The 20,000-nt window shown below is 35.8% G+C and overlaps 1 protein-coding gene across 2 annotated transcripts in view; it reads right to left on the bottom strand.

The window, feature by feature from the left end:
- The window catches only part of cdk14 (cyclin dependent kinase 14), a 285,314-nt gene that overhangs the window by 113,620 nt on the left and 151,694 nt on the right, over positions 1–20,000 (bottom strand). For both annotated transcript variants that reach the window (XM_056474723.1, XM_056474724.1), the window contains 2 exons: positions 7,720–7,840; positions 1,066–1,159 (listed from right to left, as the gene is read on the bottom strand). In XM_056474723.1, coding sequence (XP_056330698.1) covers positions 1,066–1,159; positions 7,720–7,840 — 215 coding nt within the window. The remainder of the gene's footprint in view (positions 1–1,065; positions 1,160–7,719; positions 7,841–20,000) is intronic.

The following is a 20,000-nucleotide window of genomic DNA, read 5'->3' as shown; positions in this document are numbered from 1 at the left end:
AAAAATAAAATAAAAAAGTTATAGATGTTTCTTGTTTGTTTTCAAAAATTATTTTAACAACTTTATTAATCCCGTAAAGAGCAATTAAGGATGAAATTTTGACTTATTTCTGAAAACAAAAAATTATTAATTGTCCAGAAATAACTGAATTATAATTGAAAAGTCTCGAAATGCTTCTTGATTTAGAAATTTTTAGATATTTGGGCAGGAAACTAAACAAAACCTCCATGTATTTTTATTTATTTATTTATTTGATTATTTTTAAACATGTGCTGAACAAAAAATCTCTTTAAACAGTACTTACGATATGTTTGAAGAAAAAAAATACTATTTCACAGGCAGGCAAATAACACATTTTGCCTTCAACTGTGTGTGTATACAGTTGAAGTCAGAATTATTAAACCCGCTGAATTATTAGCCCCCCTGTTTATTTTATTCCTCATTTTCTGTTTAACGGAGAGCAGATTTCTTCAACACATCTCTAATCATAATAGTGTTAATAACTCATCTCTAATAACTGATTTATTTTCTCTTTGTCATGATGACAGTAAATAATATTAGACTAGATATTCTTCAAGACACTTCTATACAGCTTAAAGTGACATTTAAAGGCTTAACTAGGTTAATTAGGTTAACTAGGCAGGTTATGGTAATTAGGCAAGTTATTGTATAATGATGGTTTGTTCTGGAGATGATTGAAAAAAATAGCTTAAAGGGGCTAATAATATTGACCTTAAAATGGTTCCTAAAAAATTAAAAAATGCTTTTATTCTAGCCGAAATAAAACAAATAAGACTTTCTCCAGAAGAAAAAATATTATCAGACATACTGTGAAAATTTCCTTGATCTGTTCAACATCATTTGGGAAATATTTAAAAAATAAAAAATAAATCATAGGGGGCTAATAATTCTGACTTCAACTGTAAATATAAAGAGAGAAAAAGAAATTTGAGATATAATATGCATGATCACATGGGTCAGTAATATGTGTATTAATACAAGATTTACTCTGCTCATTCAGAAATCCGAATCACTGTAGAAAAGCAGAGAAAAACAGACGCTCACCAGAAAGATCCTCTCCAGCTGATCCTGAATGTCCTTCATTCCCGGGAAAGCAGCGACACCCTGGATCATTTCCACAAAGATGCAGCCCACACCCCTGAAAAACAACCAACACTCACTGTCACCTGAGGCACAGACATCACAGGAGCTTTATTACTCTATTACTGTACTGTTTTTATGACTGTATGAAAGAATTGAGCTTCAGAATGAGGTCTTTGATCAGAGATTTTTTCACCTTTTTTCTGTCCGCAGAACTCATTTGAGATGAAATAAATAAGAATGTGAAGTGCATCTATTAAAGGCTCATTTCAGAATCATGTAACAACACATTTACAGTATGGTTATGAGAGAAAGAAAGAAGGAAAGAACACTAATAAAGCTTATGAGTTCAAATCCATATGCAACTTTAAAGTCACTTTGCATGAGCGTTTACCAAACTGAATATGCAAATTCCATCTGCATATCATTAAATGACAGTATTATATGATTCATCTGCCATTGTTTAATAACACATAATGCGAGACTACATGATTGTATTCCTCTATTCACACATAATGAACGAATGCTCAGAGCTTTTAGATACATATATCTGAACGCACAGCTATAATATCCTGACAGACAGTGAGCGTGTGGCCTTTATTCTCCAGCAGACCATTGTTCTCTGACACTTTTCCAGTCCAGCGAACACACACACACACACACACACACACGCATGTCCTTCTCTGACAGCAAGAGTCACGAAAACACGCAAACAGCAGAGAGACAGAAAACTCAAGCAGCCGCTGGTGAAAATGTGACGGGGTTTCAGTTTCTACACTCCTCCGACTGGCAGGACTCTGATAAACGTCAGATTATAGAGACGACGTCCTGCTAATCCTCATGCTGACTGTAAGAAAACGTCCCGCAGAAACACATGCAGTCTGGAATATTTACATATATAAGCGTAACGTTTCAGAAAGTCAGTTATTAAACACATGATGTGCATTTATTCATGATCTAATATATATTCTCTCTTAGATTTACATGACGTACACCGGACTTTACTATTTTATTCACATTAATATTCAATGGTTAAAAAAATGGTTTTATTAATGGTTTTATTCCCATTTATATTTTGATGACATAGTGGGTAGCAAGAAGGTCGCTGGTTCGAGCCTTGGCTGGGTCAGTTGGCATTTCTGTGTGGAGTTTGCATGTTCTCCCCATGTAGGTCCTCCAGGTGCACTGGTTTTCCCCACAAAGACCAAAAACATGCGGTGCAGGTAAACTGTCCGTAGTGTATGTGTGTGAATGAGTGTGTGTGGGTGTTTCCCAGTGATGGGTTGCAGCTGGAAGGGCTTCTGCTGTGTAAAACATATGCTGGATAAGTTGGCGCTGTGGCGACCCCGGATTATTAAAGGAACTAAGCCGAAAAGAAAATGAATCAATGAATGAATGACATACGGTACACTTTACTGCTTTATTCCCATTTAGATTTTAATGACGTACGCCAAACTTTACGTTGGTTTCCTTATATTTTAATGATGTTCGCCAAAAATAACGGTAATGTTCTCATCTATATTTTACTGACGTACGCCAAACTTTACGTTGGTTTCCCTATATTTTAATGATGTTCGCCAAAAATAACGGTAATATTCTCATCTATATTTTACTGACGTACGCCAAACTTTACGTTGGTTTCCTTATATTTTAATGATGTTCGCCAAAATAACGGTAATATTCTCATCTATATTTCGATGAAGCACGCCAAACTTTGCCGTTTTATTTCCTATTTATATTTCGATGACGTACACCAAACTTTACTATTTTATTTCTATTTCAATGATATTTGCCAAACTTTACGTTGTATAAGCATCTATATTTCGATGATGTACGCCAAACTTTAGTTACATTTTAATCTACATTTCGATGACATACAGCAAAATTTACTGTTTTAATTCCATTTATATTTTGATCACATACGGCAAACTTTACTACCATATTTCCATTTACATTTTGGTGATGTACGCCAAACTTTACGTTGGTATCCCTATATTTTGATGATGTTCTCCAAACTTTACTGTTTTATTCCCATTATATTTCAATGACGTACGAAAAACTTTCAGTTTTATTTCCTAATTATATTTCAATGACATACATCTAAACTTACCATCTTATTCTCAGTTAGATTTCAATGAGGTATGCCAAACTTTACTATTTTATTCCTATTTATATTCAATGATATTCACCAAACCTATCGCATCTTTAGGCATCTATATGTCGATGATGTAGGCCAAACTTTATGGTTTGTATTCCCATTTATATTCCGATGACGCACACTAAACTTCACTGTTATATTTCCATTAATATTTTGATGACATACACCAAACTTTTTGGTTTTATTCCCATTTATACATAGATGACATACGGCAAACTTTACAGATTTATGGACATTTATATTTCGATGATGTACACGAATATTTTACTATTTTATTTATATTTATATTTCAATGATATTCACCAAACTTTACGTCTGTCTGTATAGGCATCTGTATTCTGATGATGTACACCAAACTTTACAGTTTTATTCCCAATTATATTTCGATGATGTACCCCAAACTTTACAGCTTTATTTCCGTTTATATTTAGATAACGTACGCCAAACTTTACAGCTTTATTTCCGTTTATATTTAGATAACGTACGCCAAACTTTACAGCTTTATTTCCATTTATATTTTGATGACGTACCCCAAACTTTACAGCTTTATTTCCATTTATATTTTGATGATGTACCCCAAACTTTACAGCTTTATTTCCATTTATATTTTGATGACGTACCCCAAACTTTACAGCTTTATTTACATTTATATTTTGATGACGTACCCCAAACTTTACAGCTTTATTTACATTTATATTTTGATGACGTACCCCAAACTTTACAGCTTTATTTCCATTTATATTTTGATGACGTACCCCAAACTTTACAGCTTTATTTCCATTTATATTTTATTGATGTACCCCAAACTTTACAGCTTTATTTACATTTATATTTTGATGACGTACCCCAAACTTTACAGCTTTATTTACATTTATATTTTATTGATGTACCCCAAACTTTACAGCTTTATTTACATTTATATTTTGATGACGTACCCCAAACTTTACAGCTTTATTTACATTTATATTTTGATGACGTACCCCAAACTTTACAGCTTTATTTACATTTATATTTTGATGACGTACCCCAAACTTTACAGCTTTATTTACATTTATATTTTGATGACGTACCCCAAACTTTACAGCTTTATTTACATTTATATTTTATTGATGTACCCCAAACTTTACAGCTTTATTTACATTTATATTTTGATGACGTACCCCAAACTTTACAGCTTTATTTCCATTTATATTTCGATGACGTACCCCAAACTTTACAGCTTTATTTCCGTTTATATTTAGATAACGTACGCCAAACTTTACAGCTTTATTTCTGTTTATATTTAGATAACGTACGCCAAACTTTACAGCTTTATTTCCATTTATATTTAGATAACGTACGCCAAACTTTACAGCTTTATTTCCATTTATATTTTGATGACGTACACCAAACTTTACAGCTTTATTTACATTTATATTTAGATAACGTACGCCAAACTTTACAGCTTTATTTCCGTTTATATTTAGATAACGTACGCCAAACTTTACAGCTTTATTTCCATTTATATTTTGATGACGTACACCAAACTTTACTATTTTATTTATATTCATATTTCAATAATATTCACCAAACTTTACTAATATATTAATATTTCAATATTATCCGCAAACTTTACGTCTGTATAGGCATCTATATTCTGATGAAGTACTCCAAACTTAATGGTTTTATTCCCATTTATATTTTGATGACATACACTAAACTTTACTGTTTTTTTCCATTTATATTTTAATGATATTTGCCAAACTTTACAGTTGTATAGGCATCTATATTTCGATGATGTATGCCAAAATTTTGTGTTTTAATTCCATTATATTTTGATGACAAACGGCAAAATTTACCTTTAAATTCCCATTTATTTTTTGAAGATGTACACAAAACTTTACCATCTTATTCCATTAATATTTCGATGACATACACCAGATTTTACTATAATTCTATTTATATTTTGATGACGTAATTTACGATTGTATTCCCAATATTGTGATGATGATCGCCAAACTTTACGGTTATATTTCCATCTATATTTAGTAATGTACGCCAAACTTTAATATTTTATTTTAATTTACATTTCGATGACATACGCCAAACATTACCATTTTATTTCTATTTATATTTCAAGTATCATTCATTAATTTAACTATTTTATTCCCATTTATATTTCAATGATGTATGTCAAACTTTATGGCTTTATTCTCACATTTATTTTGATGGCGTTGGACAAACTTTACAATTTAATTTCTATTAATAATTCAAAGATGTACACCAACATTTACAGTCTTATTGCCACTTATATTTCAGTGACGAACGGCAAACAATACGGTTGTATTTCCATCTTTATTTCAATGACATGCACCAAAATGTATATTTTTATTCCTGTGTATATTTCCATGATATGCACCAAATTTTCCGGTTGTATTTCTGTCTATATTCTGATAATGTACACCAAACTATATAGTTTAATTCCATTCTATATGTTAACCATAACAATTTAGAGGTCTTGCAATACAAAAATCTGAGTTAAATCAAATATATGATCATTTATTCAGGGTGATTTACATTTAATCGAGTTGGTCTGGTTGTTATGCACTGCAGCATGCTCAGGTTTCATTTAAGGTTTAATTCTTAACTTATTCGAACATGATTTATGATTTTAATTCCGTATGCAAATGCTGCTATATGACAGATCTGATCTAGCACTATATCCATGTCAAGTTGCAGAACATTACTGGTTATTATTCCAGCATGTTCTGTGACACCAGACGGGAATAGCAGCGAATAATTTCACCCTTATTAAGGATTTTTTTCCCCTGGCAGAATGCAATTTATATCATATTTCAGGATATAATTTAAACTCAATAACTGTGTGGTTTTCACTATCAATTTGAAGGGTGTCTAACTGAGATTACATGACATTTTTGTGACATTTGAGTGGCATTCAGCTCATCTGCAGCAGTGTGAAAGGTCTGCTGAACTGAGACGAGCTGGTCCAGCACACACACACGCACGCACGCACGCACACACACACACACACACACACACACACACACACACACACACACACACACACACACACACACTCAATTGTGGCCATGCACATGCATGCACAAAAGCATGCACGCAAAAACAAACACATCGGGAAACACTGGTGGACACTCTCCACTGAACACATCAATAACATATTTATTAATGTGATTCATTAATTTATTCATTTTCTTTTCGACATAGTACTTTATTAATCAGGATTCGCCACAGCGGAATGAACCGCCAACTTATCCAGCATGTTTTTTATGTAGCGGATTCCGCAACCCAGCACTGGGCCATCGTGTCGCCCTCCATAACATTTAATTTCAGAATTTCGTTAGTGCTTAAATTTGTTAGCGCAAAGATTTGTTTCAAAACTATTTCTAAATTCAGTTCTGATTTCAGATTGATCAACAATTGTAAAACCTTATTTGACCTTAAAATGTTTTTTAAAAAATTACAATTTTATTTTATTGTAGCCGAAATAAAACAAAGAAGACTTTCTCCAGAAGTAAAAATATTATCAGACATACTGTGAAAATTTCCTTGCTCTGTTCATCATAATATATACATATATACACTATAAAATATTTACACTTGTTTTCACTGGTAGTATGGGCAATAAATAATCAATAGCAGTGATATTTGGTTTTCAGTTATTCCTTCTCCATCCATAGGTCACACACACATTAAACTATTATTTGTCATGTCAAAATACCCCTAGTTCATTATTAACATCTAAAAAGACGTAACAGCATGGGAGGAGGAGCAGTTATATAATTGATTAATTTTATTTTAAACTTTTAATTTTTCAGATTTAAAGATATTTGTGTACTGCTGTAGATCCCTGTGTGTGTAATAAGCAATGTGTATGTGCATTTAGGACCCGAATGGGTGCATATAACTAATGCACTCTTTAAATAACAAATTAAAAACCCAGCACCACTGACTTCAGAGCCGCTTTTAGTTGGTCAATGGCAAAGTCAAATCTTCAAAATAGCAACGCGTCAACAGTGCACCATAACACACCACCTTTTCAGACTAGCACACTCATGGGTGCAGAAATGGCCACAAATGCATTTACTTAAAAACGTAGAAATGATACCTGCGCCAGTCTGAAACTAGCAAAAGCACTTCCATTACACATATTGCTAGGTGTATGGTTTCTGATCGATCGACAAATGTAAATTGTCATGAATACACTAACTACAACGGAGCTGAATTCCACCAAAGCCCCCCAATGTGAAGAAGGGCTGAAAGGAGGAGCAGTTTTTATATTTATGTAGTCAATAATAAATTTTTTACATGTTAATCTTTTCATTTTTCAGATTTAAAGATATTTGTGTATTGCTGTACATCCCTGTGTGTGTAATAAGAAGTCTGTATGTGCGTTTAGGACCCGAATAGGCACATATACAGATGTCTGATAGGTATCTCACCACATGTCCAGACAGGTGGAGTAGTCTGTTGAGCCGAGCAACACATCTGGGGGACGATACCACAGGGTCACCACCTCATTAGAGTACGTGTGGCTGGGGACGGACTTAGCTCTAGCCAGACCTGCACACAAAACACACACACATTAACATCAGCATCACTCATTTAGAAGACAACCCAGTATTTTAAGAGTGTGTTTGTATTCAGTTGAAGTTAGAATTAATAGCCCAATTTCTGTTCAGCACATAATATTTGACTAGATATTCTTCAAGATACTAGTATTCAGGGTAAAGTTAGGGTAATTAGGGAAGTCATTGTATAACAGTGGTTTGATCTGGAGACAATCCAAAACTAACATTGCTTAAGAGGGCTAATAATATTGACCTTAAAATGGGTTTAAAACAATTAAGAACTGCTTTTATTCTAGCTGAAATAAAACAAATAAGACTTTCTCCAGAAGAAAAAATATTATAGGAAATACTGTGAAAAATTCCTGAATCTGTGAAACACCATTTGGGAAATAAATACACAGGAGGGTGAATAATTTTGACTTCAAATGTATGTTACAAAACACACCACATACACTGTTGTCATTATATCTTCATATATTATACACACCATCACACTAGCTTTCACTCAGTGGACTCACAACATGCATGAATTAGTATAGCGTGAGCTCATAGCAAGTCATGTTCTCCACTACTCCCAGGAAAAGTGCTAACAGCATGTAGAAGTGGATAGAAGTGTGTGTTAATATCAGCGGTGTAAATATAGATGTGAGCTGTGTGTGGCCGCAGGTGTCGAGGCGTGTTTAATTAACCCGTCTCTCTTAAGCACACTTGACTCCCAGTGTTTATAGAGGCGTTTAGAGCGCTCTGAAATAGCATCCGCGCGTCACGCTGTATAATTTGCAGTCAATAATCAGCCAGTAAAAACAAAGAGCCGCGTCGGAAAGAGTGAGCGGCTGTCCAGAGGTTATCATTTACTCAGTCAGAGGAGGTTAACCAGCCCACAGAGACACTAATCATCATTAACCAACCCGCAAAAAACAGCAAAACACAAAAAATATTGAAGGATCAAGAGGTTTTAACCCTTTATCAGGTGAAGAAACATATATGCTAATAAAATGTGTATATTAATGATATATTTGCATGCTTTTGTTTATCATTATGAGAATTATTTTTGATATTTGTTTGCATATTCATATGTAAGATATGGAGGCATTATTTTACTTTTATCACACTGTTGAGTCTCACTTTATATTAAGGTGTCCTTAACTATTATATACAGTACTTACATCAAAATATTAACATAATGTACTTAATGTGTTCATAATGTATTGCAGAAGACTTCTGAAGCTATTGAGGTGGGATATGGGAAAGGTTTGGGAAAGGTTTGGTGGTATGCAGTAGGCTTAGAGTGGGTGAAGGTCTAAGGGATGGTCAAAAGTGTAATTATAAATGTATTTATTACAGATGTAGTTACATGCAGGTGTTTAGTCAAGTATAAGTACACTGTAAAAACATGTATTTACAATAATCACATTGTAATGAATGATTCATTTCAGTGTAAGTATATACTAGTTAAGGCCAGTTAATATAAAGTGGGACCCACTGTTGCTGTATGATCTCCTCCAAAGCCTTCTGTTGTGTCTTGATGTGATTTTTGGACTGACATAACTCTAATCTTTCAGCGGAGTGACATGGAGCTGGGGTGGCATGGTGGCTCAGTGTTTAGCACTATTGCCTAACAACAAGAAGGTTGCTGGTTCGAGTCCTGGCTTGGTCAGTTGGCGTTTCTGTGTGGAGTTTGCATGTTCTCCCCGTGTTGGCGTTGGTTTCCTCCGGGTGCTCCGGTTTCCCCCACAGACCAAACACATGCACTATAGGGGAATTGATGAACTAAACTGGCTATAGTGTATGAGTGTGTGTGTGAATGAGTGTGTATGGGTGTTTCCCAGTGCTGGGTTGCAGCAGAAAGGGCATCCGCTGCGTAAAATTTATACTGGAATATTTGGTGGTTCATTCAGCTATGGCGACCCTAGATTAATAAAGTGACTAGGCTGAAGGAAAATGAATGAATGAATGATATGGAGCTATAATGTGCTCAAAACCTGCTGGAACTACTTTAGCTGTGTGTTTATCTGAAAATAACAGCACACCTCAGAATGCTCATCAGCCAATCAGGATCAAGCTTCCAACAAAGCACTGTAGTATAAGGGGCTGATCAAACGGAACATGTTTTTCAGTGTGCTGCGCTTTTTATGTTGCTAGGCAACCACTGAATCAGCTGTGTATAGTGTTGCATTCGACAGGTGTGTGTGTATGTCTCTTTCCCTTCATCTGCGCAGCCCTAATTACGCAGATGACGTGCCCTGGGATTGGCTGGAGTGACCCAGGGTGTCTTTTAAAAGCAAAACAGGCATGGGCGAGAGAGCGAGTTGGTTGGTGTGGAGATTTTGCGTTTGGTGTAATAAACTATATAGTTACTAAGGGTTATTTTTTTCAGATTTTAATTTGTTTTTAATCATTTTATTGTTATTTTATTTTATTATATTTTTTATTTTTCTTATACTTGTCTTTTTTTATTCTTGTTTATGTAAAGCACTTTGAATTGCCACTGTGTATGAAATGTGCTATAGAAATAAACTAGCCTTGCCTTGATTTTGTTTTTCTGTTTTGGTGTGTGTGTGTGTGTGTGTGTGTGTGTGTGTGTGTGTAAATCTTGACTTTATATTTGTTGTTTATCTATCTGTTTTTCCTCTCTCTTGTTAGTTTGTTTTGATCCGTTTGTTAATATTGTAAATATTACACTCTGTATATACACAGTGAGAAGCAGTAGGGGTTGGACGCCACATTTTTCTTTATTGTACATATTTTCTCTTGTTTTTATATATAGGTAGGGAGTGAGGTTTAGTATTGCGGGGTTATTTCTGTTATTCCCTTTGTAAGGTGTGGGTAGTTTTATTGTGGGTGTTTAGGTAGTGTGTACTTTTTGTTGTTTATTATTTTTTGAGATATAGGCTTCACGTTTTGGGTGATAAAAAAGAAAAAGACAAAACAAAAACAGATAAACGCACAGACACCAAGTAAATTTTATTTGTCTAAGTGTTCTTTTATGTTGCGTCCTTGACCCTAGACAAGGGTCATAACAATAGTGCACGAGGGCTGATATTGATATTGTTATAAGTGTAATATTTAATAATACTGTGATACTCAGGATTTGTGAAGTCATATAGCTCTGGATATCTCGAAACAGCGACCGTGAGTCTCTCCTCCATCTTTAAAAGTCTCCGTACTGCTCCGTAGCGCAAACACTGCTGTCACTCAATGGAAAGCCCGCCTCTGCTTTCATTTGATTGGACAATGAAAAAAACCTGCACGCTTTATCCAATCGGAGTTGACGTTTTTTTCTGATGCAGGCACACAGAGCAATATAGGAAAAACATGCAGGGTGCAACGTCAGTGTGCAAAACACTCACAGACATTAGAAAACCATTCAGAAAAAGGTGCCTCTCATGACAAAAAGCGCGTTCAGTGTGATCAAAAAGGGCTCGCAAAATCACTCTGGACCCCTCACACCCAGCACACTACCTGTTCGAACTGTTACCGTCTGGTCGGCGCTTCAGAGCACCAAGCACAAAAACAGCCAGACACAGGAAAAGTTTCTTTCCTCAGGCTGTCTACCTTATGAACAGTTAAATATCCCCCTACTGTGCAATAAATATGTGCAATACTTTCTCATACGCACTTGTACACAGCACCTTATATCAATATACAATGCAATACTCTCTACATTCGCACTTGTACACAGCACCTTATAACCTGTATATTTATAACAATCTGTACATACAACTCAACATCCAGGTTTCTTCACTAACCGCATCTGTTTAATGTTCATCATTTTTTATTATTATTTTATTATTTTTTTTTTTGTTTTGTTATTATTTTGTGTTGTCACTTGTCACTTTATGTACACTGGAAGCTTCTGTAACCAAAACAAATTCCTTGTGTGTGTGAAGCACACTTGGCAATAAAACTGATTCTGATTCTGATTCTGATCAAGGCAAAAGTCAGTTTAACTGATTGAAGTTTATATGACTAGTGGAGTTCATTTGATTCTACTTAAAAATGAAAGCATCAGATGCAATGAGCTTCATTCATTTGGAAAAACTATTTGGTTTATAATAAATGGCAATTCCAGTCCTGTTTCTGAAACCCGTTAAGAACTGTATTTTCTCTGAGCATTTGAGTGCTCCTTCAGACTGTCAATGTAAGGCTTATGGGTTATCCAATTGCAGAGTGAATTTAATCAAATATTTTGTATAAGTATCTGTGGATTACATTTCTAATCTTAGTTTGTTGATGTGCACTATATTTTGTACATTGGGTTATTTTCTAAATGTAAAGCATAAAATAAATATATTTCATACATAATTGACACTAACTATGGTTTTAAATAGAAATGAATTTATTTTCAATGTATTTTGCTTTTATTTTCTTGTATTTGTCATTTCATTTTGCTTATGAGTAAGGGTTGGGCATAAAATTAGCTTTTATTTTCTGTAAAAGTTTAATAAACAGATAAAATAAATAAATAAATAAATAAACAAATAAATAAATTAATTAATTAGGGAAGAATGGTGGCATAGTGGGTAGCACAATTGCTTCAAAGCAAGAAAGTCGCTGGTTCGAGCCTCATCTGGGTCAGTTGGTGTTTCTGTGTGGAGTGTGCATGTTCTCCCAGTGTTGGTGTGGGTTTCCTCCGGGTGCTCCGGATGGATGGATGGAACAATAGAAAGAGGGATAAATGGATGCATGGATGGATGGAACGATAGAAAGAGGAGTAAATGGATGGATGGATAAATGGATGGATGGATAGAAAGAAAGAACAAAAGAAAGAGGGATGGATGGATGGAACAATAGAAAGAGGGATAAATGGATGGATGGATAAATAGATGGATGGATGGATACCTGTGGATGGATGGATGGATGGATATAGGGGAATTGGGTAAGCAAAATTGTCCAATGAATGAGTGAATGAGTGTTTATGAGCATTTCCAAGTGATGCGTTGCGGTTAGAAGGGCATCCGCAGCATAAAACATGTTGGATAAGTTGGCGGTTCATTCCGCTGTAGCGACCTCTGATTAATAAAGGGACTAAGCAGGAAAGAAAATGAATGAATAAATAAATAAAGAAATAAAGAAAGAAATAAATAAAAGCATGGTATTTTTACAGTGCATCTGCGTCTAATGGACAGAGGATGAAGAACGTCCTCTACTCGTCCTTGAGTTGAACCGTGAACAGCAGCTGATCAGCGAAACGAAAGCGAAGCTCCGGTTCAAAGCTCTGCGGGTCTCAGGAGGCGACGAGGGTCAAAGCAGCTGAATTATACATCAGTCACTGTCACACAGTCCCATCACAGCATCAGGAGGAACAGAGATAGACCCGGAGAAGAGTGAAAGAGAACAGATTTATCCCAATAAATCACTATCAGGACTGTCAAGTGGTGAATATTGTTAAATGTACATGCTAATCATATCAGAGTGACATTTATTTGCATGATTATTATGCAGTACTGTTCAATAAAAAACTCTTCACACACATACACACACGTGGATGGATGGATGGATGGATGGATGGATGGATGGATGGATGGATTAATAGAAAGAGGGATAAATGGATGGATGATGGATGGATGGATGGATGGATGGATGGAACGATAGAAAGAGGGATGGATGGATGGATGGAACGATAGAAAGAGGGATAAATGGATGGATGGATGGATGGATGGAACGATAGAAAGAGGGATAAATGGATGGATGGATGGATGGATGGATACCTGTGGATGGATGGATGGATGGATGGATGGATGGATGGGTGGATGGATGGATTAATGGATCAATAGAAAGAGGGATAAATGGATGGATGGATGGATGGATGGATCAATAGAAAGAGGGATAAATGGATGGATGGATGGATGGATGGATGGATGGATGGATGGATGGATGGATGGATGGATGGATGGATGGATGGAACGATAGAAAGAGGGATGGATGGATGGATGGATGGATGGAACGATAGAAAGAGGGATAAATGGATGGATGGATGGATGGATGGATGGATGGATGGATGGATGGAACGATAGAAAGAGGGATAAATGGATGGATGGATGGATGGATACCTGTGGATGGATGGATGGATTAATGGATCAATAGAAAGAGGGATGGATGGATGGATGGATGGATAGAACAATAGAAAGATGGATAAATGGATGGATGGATGGATGGATGGATGGGTGGATGGATGGATGGATGGATGGATGAATGGATGGAACGATAGAAAGAGGGATAAATGGATGGATGGATAAATGGATGAATGGATGGATGGATGGATAGATAGATAGATAGATAGAAAAAAAGAACAAAAGATAGAGGGATGGCTGGATGGATGGAACAATAGAAAGAGGGATAAATGGATGGATGGATGGATACCTGTGGATAGATGGATGGATAGATACCTGTAGATAGACAGATGGATGGACAGATAGATAGATAGATAGATAGATAGATAGATAGATAGATAGATAGATAGATAGATAGATAGATAGATAGATAGATAGATAGATAGATAGATAGATAGATAGATAGATAGATAGATAGATAGATGGAACAATATAAAAAGGGATAAATGGATGGATGGATGGATGGATGGATGAAGAGAAAGACACACACAGACAGAAATCTCTCTCTATCATCCATCTATCTAGACGTGTGTGTATGTGTATTAACATAGCTCTTCTCATTCATTTCCTTTTCTTAAATCAGGTTTTATTGTGTATTATATATATATAAATGCAGGTATTTTAGATGATTTCTCTTGAATGAGCATCATATCAGAGTCTGCAGGCCTGCAGAGACATTTATAATGATAATAATCATTCATATTTCTGTTGACTCAGAGACGGTGGTTTATTTCAGGCTCTTTCAGATGATTATGGAGAGCCTCGTGATACTGGAAAACACTGAGCTTGCAGTACTTTGTTTTCTATCTTTGGAAATCATTTTAGAGTGAGTGGGGGATTTCTGATGGGGGTTAATCTGCATAGAGAATCAAATAACTTAGAAGCTTTAGAAGAGTAAATTATTTAACTTAACTTACAAGTAGAGTTGCACGGGTTACCGGTGGTATAATGATACTATGGCTCCAAAATACTGTCGGTGCCACTTTAGTTTGTAAATGTTAGTATCATCATTAACGGTCTATCTATAATATATAATGCTGCATGTGGAAAGTCACTATAATGCTCACACGTTTGTGCAACAATAGACTGTTTTATTTTAATAGTTGTGAAGCCCTTTAAGGTTTCACGTTTTCTGATGTATCAAACACATACCTGAATCGGTTCATTTCTGTTCCTGTCAATATGATTTAGTAGCTACAACAACAGCAACGATCTCTTACAAACAGTGATTCACAAAGTGAAGTTTTGAATGACTTTGGATTGTTACCTGACTGGACTAAAAAAAAACAACATATGAAAAACCCAAAATGGGGTATTCACCTTATTCTTCACGTACGAGCGGGCGCAGCCATTTGAATCATTTTGTCTCGAAACTTCCGGTCTCATTCACTTCCATTCATTTTTAGACGTTAAAAACAGCTCGTTTTGCTGCTTGGTGTTGCAAACTGATATTTTCTTATTATATTATTCTACTTTGTCTGTATAGTCATGTAAACACTTGTTTGTAGAGTAAGTAGTTTGACCATTTTCTGTTGTTTATTATTCCTAGTCATTTCTCCTATAGGCAGCTGAATCGGAAGTTCTAAAACAATCACAAAAATGCGCACACTTCCGCATTGAGGAATAAGGTCAATACTGCTGAAGCATGCTAATAGGACTTTTAATTTGCCAGTAACCTGGGTTAATCGTTTCCAGTCAACTGTATACCATTGCAAAATCGGCACGTTTAAGGTCTGTTTTCTTCAAAAGTCAGCGATCTCCACTGTCTGAGTGATATCTGATATAAAGTTGGTCTCAGATTGTACAAGAAGCACTGCATTACATTACATTTCCCCCGCCATGTCTTTATAATATGAGCATTTATTTTACCCCAGTATATTCAATGGAGCTTCTACACTAGCATGCCGATTCTGACGGGCGCGTGCGGGTAAACGGCTTCTTGTCTCTTTTTACGCTTGAGCAACTGAATGAATGCCAAAGTCTGTTTAACTGATTGTATTTGAATGACATTACAACATCCATGCTGTAAAAGGAACCGTATAAAATGGAAAGAAACTCACAATAACAGGTCACCGGAAGTTTATCAGTATGGGAAACACACTAGCTCTGCATATACTCTATAGCAACAGGAAACATTGAAACAATTTGACCATTTAATATAGCCTAATTTTGTTGGACATATGCTATTTTGGTAACAAATTTCATCTGGTATAATCTGTATCTTAATTTTAATGTATTTTTCTTGGCCAATTATCTACAAAATAAACAAAAAAAACTAATAGATTTTAGGTGAAGTGATGCGCAAATAATACTTTTTTTAATGGGAATCGTGAATAAAATTCAACACATAAAATATAGTATTTCTGACAATTCACTTTATAATTTAAGTTATGAATTACAGTAGCAATACTACTTGGTATCATGATACTTCAGGTGGTATAGTATCGTGAGATTAATTAATGGTATCGCGACAACCCTAATTAAATAATTGAATTCATTGTCCTTCAGCTTAGCCCCTTATTTATCAGGGGTCGCCATAGTGGAATGAACCGCCAACTATTCTAGCATGTGTATGTAGTGTATGTTTTACACAGCTGATGCCCTTCCAGCTGCAACCCAGAACTGGGAAACACCAATACACACTCATTCACACACACACTCAAACACTACAGCCAATTTAGTTAATCAATTCCCCTGTAGCGCATGTGTTTGGAGAGAACATGCAAACACACAGAAATGCCTAACTAACCCAGCCGGGCCACAGTGCTAACCACTGAGACACTGTCAGCCCTAATTTAATAATCTTAGATTTCAATGTTGTAGAAGAACTCTAGAAAATAAATGCACATTTTATCAATATTTCAGGAACCCCAATTGAATATTACCAGTGTTGAATTCAACACATTAGTAATATTTTGGTTTTAGTTTATTAGTAATAAGTTCTTTGAGCATGACTGTTGAAAACATCATGATTACAGTGGCATTTTAATGTCAATATTAATTGTAAGTGACATGTTAAGTACAGTAAGGACTTTAATGGAATATAGGGTGGCAGTATGATTAACAATGGTGCTTGATTTGAAATGAATGGTGCTTTAAAAAGTCCTTGAATCTGCTGTTCATGAAAGAGTGGGAACCCTGATAAAAAGTGTTTAGCTCCCATGACGTCAACAACAAATATATGCAGTCACTCTCGGCTAAATTATTGCTATTAAAAGACCATCAGCTATGATTTTGCCTCTTTAAACTCCTAATTTGCTGCAGGAATATCTGACAATGAGCCATTATTAGAATAGTAATAATCAGGGTTCCCCACACATCTTGACAGTACTTCAGACATATGAATTCAAAGCCTGGAAAGTGCTTAAACAAACACCGGTCATTGAAAGTGCTTGAGCTGAAAGTTGTTGGTGGTATTTCCACAACTGTGCTGTGCCGCTTTTAAAAACTGAATGACAAAACTGTGAATTTCTCATTTAAATATATTGTAGAAGACAAATAATGCACATTTCATCAATATTTCAGAAACCACGTCGAATATCACCAGTATTGAGTTCAACAAATTGAATTCAAGTTCTTGGAGCTCCATCAGGGCTATTCAATTGGTGGCCCGCGGGCCGAACCTGGCCCCGAGGCAATTTGTTCCGGCCCTCAAAATAGTGTGACCAAGACATCAAAACTAAATTTAGTTCAGTTGAAAAACGGCCGAGCAACGCAGTGGCGCAGTAGGTAGTGCTGTCGCCTCAAAGCAAGAATGTCACTGGTTCGAGCCTTGGCTGGCTCAGTTGGCATTTCCGTGTGGAGTTTGCATGTTCTCCCTGTGTTCGCGTGTGTTTCCTCTAAGTGCTCCGGTTTCCCCCACAGTCCAAAGACATGCGGTACAGATTTTACATAGACTGTTCATTACACCTGAGGTCAGACATAAAATGACTCCCGGTCTGTCTGAGCTGTGTGTGAAATGTAAATTAGACATTGGAACCTTCTATCACTGCATGTGGAGTTGTCCTTTTATACAGCAGATTTGGGACTTGATTAGACTGCAGCTCGACGCCATCTTTAAATGTACATTTCGACTAGGAGCAAAGACTTGCTTACTGAGCCTCAATGATGATATACCTTATCATTTTCAGAACAGAGACCTGCTACATATTTTGATTTACTTTGCTCGGAAATGTCTCCTTGTAAAGTGGATTAATGAAGAACCGCCCAGTTTAAATCAATGGCTGCTTGCAGTCTGCAGCATAATCCCACTTGAGGCTTTCTCCACAGCTATGAAGAACAAACCTTTTCTATTCTATTGGACCTGGGACCCTTTCTTTGATTATCTAGGAACCTTTTAGTCTCTAATACTAAGAGCTGGTCTGTTAGACTCAGCCTGGACAAAAGAAATGTAATATGCCTTTTTCAATGTAATATTGAATTTTTTGTCATTATTATTTTATTATTATTAGTGTTATTATTATTTATTTGTTGTTTATTTAATTGCAATGTCATTTTATTTATTATTATTTCATGTTTATTTTCCATGTGGGGGTCAGAACTCAAAAAAACTCAAATTACATGTATGACAGATATCATCTTTCTACTCAATGTAATAGACATTTTCTGACATGTTTTTGCACCAAAATGTTCAATTAAAATATATTTGAAAAACATACAGTATATATTTGAAAAACATGCGGTACAGGAGAATTGGGTAGGCTAAATTGTCCGTAGAGTATGTGTGTGAATGAGTGTGTATGGATGTTTCCCAGAGATGGGTTGCGGCTTGAAGAGCATCCGCTGCGTAAAACATGTGCTGGATAAGTTGGCGGTTCATTCCGCTGTGGCGACCCCAGATTAATAAAGGGACTAAGGCGAAAAGAAAATGAATGAATGAATGAAAAAGGGCCGCTATAGTTGTGAAGTGACGTGTGTCTGTTCAATACAGCATGAGCTGCAGTTGAAGGCTGCGCAGAGCGTGAGTCACCTGACATTAAGCGAGTGAGTGGTGCGAGCAGCCCAAAACCTTTGGATATGTTTGTAGGAATTACTGTTCTCCATGTTTACCCACTTTGACTCAAATTCATGTGTTGGTGTGTTTGATTGTTGTGGGTGTGAAATGTGCATCATTTATATGCTTTGAGTTTATTAAGGATGAATTAACAGAAGAAGAAACTGTTTTATATAGGAAACAACAGGAACGTGGGAGTGAATGGTGGTGAGTTATTAAAGTAATAACGTCTGTCCGTATTTGACTCAACATTTTGCTGATTTCTGCTCCGTCTCCTCATTCACATCTTGATAAGGAAGTTAATCAGCTCTGCAGATGAAAGAGCGACTCTAATAGACATCAGATCTGGATTTGATCATATCACACATAAATTACCTGACAAACCATCTGTAATTGCAGACCAAAAGAGTGTGTGTGTGTGTGTGTGTGTGTGTGTGTGTGTGTGTGTGTGTGTGTAAATGAGCCTCGCTGTAATGAAACTCCGCCTGATCCTGACGCTGGAGATATCCAATATGACTTTATCACATTTTTCATATTTTGATCAGCGTCTGCACTGATGGATGAGGAGAAGAGACGTGTGTTTAATCAATCTGTGTGTTTACATTGAGTCCAGTGGGCTGGTTAGTGTTTGCGAAGTGTGTTGAAAGCAGATTTTTTTAACACATTTCTAAACATCATAGTTTTAATAACTCATTTCTCTGACTAGATATTCTTCAAGACACTAGTATTCAGCTTAAAGTGACATTTAAAGGCTTAACTAGGGTAACTATGGTAAAGTTAGGGTAATTAGGCAAGTCATTGTATAACAGTGGTTTGTTCTGGAGACAATCCAAAACTAATATTGCTGAAGAGGGCTAATAATATTGATCTTAAAATGACTTTAAAACAATTAAAAACTGCTTTCATTCTAGCCGAAATAAATAAAATAAGACTTTCTCCAGATATTATAGGAAATACTGTGAAAAATTCCTGAATCTGTTCAACATCATTTAGGAAATATTAATAAAAGAGTAAATATTGCTCAGGAGGGCGAAAAATTTTGCCCT

The sequence above is a fragment of the Danio aesculapii genome, chromosome 16 (assembly GCF_903798145.1).
Source record: "Danio aesculapii chromosome 16, fDanAes4.1, whole genome shotgun sequence".
NCBI lineage: Eukaryota > Metazoa > Chordata > Actinopteri > Cypriniformes > Danionidae > Danio > Danio aesculapii.
The sequence above is the reverse complement of the archived record's forward strand: the minus strand, read 5'-3'. Positions and strand labels throughout refer to the sequence as shown.